The sequence below is a fragment of the Lacerta agilis genome, chromosome 1 (assembly GCF_009819535.1).
Source record: "Lacerta agilis isolate rLacAgi1 chromosome 1, rLacAgi1.pri, whole genome shotgun sequence".
In the NCBI taxonomy this organism is placed as follows: domain Eukaryota; kingdom Metazoa; phylum Chordata; class Lepidosauria; order Squamata; family Lacertidae; genus Lacerta; species Lacerta agilis.
Window position 1 is genome coordinate 62356155 of NC_046312.1, and position 6000 is coordinate 62362154.

Genomic DNA, 6000 nt, shown 5'->3' on the forward strand with positions numbered 1-6000 from the left:
ATATCCTGCTTTATCACTGCCCTAAGGAGTCTCAAAGCTGCTAACAATCTCTATTAAGTAGTGGGTGGACATAGCAGACAAAACAGTGATTCTCCAAGCAGCTCTCTTTATTCTCAGGCTGGAACAGAACTGAACTGAAGGGCTGAGCCAGCCTACTTATATTGTACTCAGTAACATGCAACAGTAGCAATTCTCTCTAGCTACACAATCTGTGAACGGCACTCTCAATCCTTCATTTGCATGTGGACCTGAGTGAGAACTGCAGTCACGGTGGGCAGAGTAAAACTATATACACAACACCCCTAGTGGCCTAGGGTGAGAACTTCAATACATAACAATCTCCTTTCCCTTCCTCCCCCACAACAAACACTCTGTGAGGTGAGTGGGGCTGAGAGACTTCAGAGAAGTGTGACTAGCCCAAGGTCACCCAGCAGCTGCATGGGGAGGAGCGGAGACGTGAACCTGGTTCACCAGTTTACGAGACTACTGCTCTTAACCACTACACCACACTAGCTCCAAGTAGGGAAAGTAGGGTGGCTACTTTATAAACCCCTGCAGGGGTTCACACCTGCAGCTTCAGGAGTTTTGGACACAAAAAGTAGGGCATATGACCACCATTGTGAGTGGAAAAGTGGAGTGAACAGTATATTAAACAATCTATGGCTTTTAAAACTAGGGTGGGGCATTGTTTTTGTTTGTTGCCATGTTTTGTATTGTTGTGCTTTTATATTGTAATGATGATGATGATGATGATGATGATGATGATGTAGGACCTCCTTTTCTGCACATTGGCCCTTGTAAATTTTCAATGTTGCATGAAATACAGCTCTGTTGATCCTAAGAAGAAGAAGATCCTAACTTGTGAGAAGCGAAGTTACAGGGACCAGGCAGAGGGCCTTCTCCGTAGTTGTGCCCTCCCTTCAGATGTTAAGGAGATAAAGAACTATACAACTTTTAGAAGACATCTGAAGGTAGCCCTGTATCAGGAAGTTTTTAATGTTTGATGTGTTATTATGTTTCAATATATTATTATTATTATTATTATTATTATTATTATTATTATTATTATTATCATCATCATCATCATCCATACATGAGTGCTGTGCCCATAGTAGAACTGAATTCTATCAGCTATGGATAGGTCTCTAATACATCAGTTTTCAAAACAAGAAAAAACAAAACCACCCCAACCCTCAAAAGATAAGTTACAAAATATCTCAATAAACTACACTTAATTTAGCTATTAATGGATGAAAATCATTTCTGAATTTGAACAAATTAATTAATTGGGAAAGAACTTCAACTTGTGTACTTGTGCTACTTAGGTAAAGAAGTATCTTTGAAGTATCTTCAGTGTCAGGTGAAGACTTTTTATTTCCCTAGCCCTTTTAAAATCAGGCTTTTAAAAATCTGTTTTCGCCTTTAATATGGTGGTAGCCTCAGAAATTTGTTTTATTTTCTGCTGTTTAAATTCCAGATTTTGTGCTGCATTAATATTTATGGCAATTATTTTAATCTTATATTTTAGGTCATAAGCCAATCACATAACTTCTTTTGTCAATGGTATTGAGGAGGAGGAGAATAGGTGTTACATATACAAAACCATATCTGCTGTTCTGCTAAGGAATACTATTCACTTACTTCATCTTGTTCTAAATATAATTCTTCTTTTTTCATTGATAGAATGCACTTGTCTGTGATTTTCTCTTTCTGGCCATCTATGGCATAATCCAGCTAAAAAAGATGACAAAAATTGTGAAAAGATACATCATTTCTACCAGCTCTTGAAGTAGAATTCCTGGATCTTCCTATATTGAGTGGAAGAACCAGAGCATGAGTGTCTTGCCCATCCACTGGGCACACCTGTACCACTAGACACCTATGTGGTGCCATAGCCTTTTAGAAACATAGAATTGTAGAGTTGGAAGGAAACACGAGGGTCATCCAGGCCCACCCCCTGCAATGCAGGAATCTTTTGCCCAACGTGGGGCCCGAACCCACAACCCTGAGATTAAGAGTCCCATGATCTACCAACTGAGCTATCCCAGCTTGACAGGGTGTACTTGAGTAAAATGTGGTCCAAAGAATTACTTCATATTCTGGAAACTGAAGTATAGTTTGGGTCGACACATATTGGATTTTTCATGTGTATGTCATTAAAACTTTAAACCCTATACATATAGATGCCTAGAGAAAAGGACAGGTGCACATGGTAAGCTGGGTGTGAATCCATAATTTTGTACAGTCAAACCTCAGAACTCAAACGGCTCTGTTCCCGAATGTTTCGGCTCCTAAACACCGAAAACCCAGAAGTGCTCTGGTTTTCGAACATTCCTTAGAAGTCGAATGACTTCCGAGGCGCGTTTTTCTTTTTCATTTATTTTGCAGCCCATTGAAAGTTTCGGAAGCCAAACGGTCTTCAAAAACCAAGGTTCCACTGTAATTAGATTATCTCATGCTTAGTTTCAGAGTAGAAATACAGGGACAATTCACCTTCAATCAATCCATCCTTTTATTTGTATGCCATCTTTTCAAAGCTAAAACATATAAGAATTATATATTTTACAACAGGTAAGAATTACGTAACTACAAATGTGACAAAAGTCATCATAAAAATAATCAGAAGTACACAGCCAAATCAATTTCCACATAAATCACAAGATCCAAAATAACGATACAAAAAATTAACGCCCCCCCACCCCAAAAAACCCCTAAGCAAGACCCAAGCCCTAGATTTTGTTCAGCAATGTCAGCTGAATTCAATCAGGGCCCTGCCGTCCCAGGTCAGGTGGGAAAAGGCCTGTAAGGTAGGGAGCAAATCTATCTACGACTCACAGCCAAGATGGTCAACATCAAAATTTGCAGTGATTTTAATGGAACACCATCTAGTAGATATGAGACATGGTATCAACTTTGGGGAGCTAAGGTCTATAGAAACTATTTATACATAAAACTTTCACTCTCACGCACGGCTAAAGTCTGGATGAGTCTTATTGATGCAAGAGACATATTGTCTGTCACATGATGCACTGATGTACCAACTGAACTGAAAGCTCAACTGATAGAACTGGCAGCACAAGTTACAGGTAATGCTAAAGTATTACTTATTAATCCATCTCTGGCAAATAAAAAAGGATTAGCACACACTGGGGGGGGGGATTAAATGAACATTTTAGTACAATACACTCTTATTATTATAAAAGAACAGATTACTCATACAAGCATTAAATTTTTTGTCTCTATATTGTTGAGAATTAAGCATGTTAAATGTACAATATTATGGTGTATACAAATTTAAATAAAAGTTAAATCAAGGGAGTGTATTTTCACATTGGAAAATTATTATGCAGTGTTAATAGCATCAGCTTCAGGTACCCAGACATAATGATAATATGCCTCTTTCCCTCTTTTTTAGGGTACAATTCTCCTGTCACTTATGCCTACTGCATATTTACTTTTGGCATAATTTAACTGGAAGAGACACATAATAGATCTCTCTCATTAAGACTGTATGAAATCGTAGTTTGTTCTTTCTAGGTTTGCATTTAATGTGACATTAAAGTGTGTGGAAAAACAAGCTACACTGCATCTCACAGAGCCAGTAGGAAGCTTTTCCAACATAACCATGAAGCACTGTTCCAGAATGCCAGCTTCTTTCCAGAACCCACTTCTTTCCCCTTTTTTAGTCTCTAGCTCTTTATTGGGTGTCCTTTGCCCAGAACTGGAAGCTTTTCACTTCAGTTGTTTGGCTAATTTCAGTTAGAGAATGAAACTGAATGCAAGGAAGAAAAGCAGTCTCGATTTCAGGTTACAGGTAGGTAGCCATGTTGGTCTGCCGTAGTCGAAACAAAATAAAACAATTCCTTCCAGTAGCACCTTACAGACCAACTAAGTTTGTTATTGGTCAAAACAAAATAAAAAATAAAAAATTCTTTCCAGTAGCACCTTAGAGACCAACTAAGTTTGTTCTTGGTATGAGCTTTCGTGTGCATTCACACTTCTTCAGATACACTGGAACAGAAGTCACCAGACCCTTATATATAGTGAGAGAGTGGGGAGGGGTATTACTCAGAAGGGTGGTGGGAATGGGTGATTGGCTGATAGGTGTGGAAAACCTGTTGACGACTGTTAACGACTGCAATTGGTCTTACAGGAAAAGGCAAGGGGTGAGATGGCTAAAAATAGCTTTGTCATGAATAATGAGATAAGAATCCAATGTCTTTGTTCAGACCAGGTCTCTCCATGGTTTTAAGTTTGGTGTGCACGAAAGCTCATACCAATAACAAACTTAGTGGGTCTCTAAGGTGCTACTGGAAGGAATTTTTTTTATTTTGTTTTGATTTCAGGTGGTACCCAGACCATCCATGTCCCTCCAATGAAGACAAATCTCCTTCGTGAAAGCATCCCATCATTCCTCTCCTAGTCTGCGTCTGCTCTTTACACAGCAGTGGAGCAGTTGGGGAAACAGCAGCCAAAGCAAGCTTCTTCCAGCCAGACTATATTTTCATTCAGACAGGCCAGCCGTGGGATAGAGTAGCAATGATCCTCAGCTGTACCTGCCTTGTCACAATGACAAATACACCCAAAGTGTCCCTCTCCCAGAGTACTTCCCAATAGTGTATGATAACAAATACACTAAAAGCTCTCAGAGCAGGAGTTAAAGTGTGTGGCTAACTCAGCATTAAGAATAATTTTCAAGAGAGAGAAACAAGAACACCAGGCGGAGGGGGTGTTTAGCTGAGTTGGGTAACTTATAGCTGAAATTTATTTAAGACTGTAGGAAGTGCAACAGAGATCAGCACCTGACACTGTTGCCATGATTTTCAGCAGCTGCACTTAGTCAGTAGTCCTGCATCCTAATGAGGCAGATCAGTTTTGTGGATTAGCAACAAATCTAAGCAGGATAACAGATTAATTACAGTACATCACAGATTGCAGCTAAAGCATGCACCTTTGTCTTCCTAAACATACCTGACCAAAAACTGCTTGGCCTTTTCATTTAGCGACCATAGTGATATAAATAATATTGATCAGTTACTTAGATCCCATTAAAATCCATGAAATTTAAGCAATCTATATGCAGGATTATGAGCTGAGCACATGCTACATATTTCTTGAGTTTGGACCAATGTTGCATAAAACTTTCTAAATTCTGCCTGTGCTGGCTGTGCTGCAAGCTTATTTTTGGAACTGGGCTGCTGCTCTTATGTAAAGGTAAAGGTAAAGGTACCCCGGACGACTCTGGGGTTGCAGCACTGATCTCGCTCTATAGGCTGAGGAAGCTGGCGTTTGTCCACAGACAGCTTTTCCGGGTCATGTGGCCAGCATGACTAAGCTGCTTCTGGTGAACCAGAGCAGCACACGGAAACGCCGTTTACCTTCCCGCCGGAGCGGTACCTATTTATCTACTTGCACTTTGACGTGCTTTCGAACTGCTAGGTTGACAGGAGCAGGGACTGAGCAACGGGAGCTCACCCCCTCGCGGGGATTCAAACCGCCGACACCTTCTGATCGGCAAGCCCTAGGCTCTGTGGTTTAGACCACAGCGCCACCCGCGTCCAGATCTTATGTAATACATGGTAATATCCAATGCAGGCCTTGTGCAGGTTTATTAACACAAAGGGGAATTCCCCATCCCTCCTTGCTTGCTGCAGTCACCTCAGTGCCCCCAAAAGCCTCTTCTGAGAGTCTCAGGAAATGCCTGGGATGGGAGACAGAAGCTGCAATGGGATGGAGTAAGTCAGGAGAAATCACGGAGGCAGATTATATGGATTTTTTTTTAAATCACTATATGAAGAAAGCACAGAAGCAACAGCCTTATCAGCACTTTACATGTGAATTTGGCATTTAGATTGCTGCATGTACACTTGCCATTTACACTGGGTACTTTCTAATCATAACTCAAAATGCAAAGTTTGAACTGACAGTCCTGAACTCCTTGTGGGTGTGTGAAACAAATGTAAGAAATAGATTCAGATATATAAGTATTGCCTTTATACA

The 6000-nt window shown here is 40.3% G+C and overlaps 1 protein-coding gene across 1 annotated transcript in view; it reads right to left on the reverse strand.

The window, feature by feature from the left end:
* DCDC1 (doublecortin domain containing 1) overlaps positions 1-6000 on the reverse strand; it is a 230038-nt gene that overhangs the window by 155358 nt on the left and 68680 nt on the right. The window contains 1 exon segment of the mRNA XM_033160812.1: positions 1642-1734. Within this exon segment, the coding sequence (XP_033016703.1) occupies positions 1642-1734 (93 nt within the window).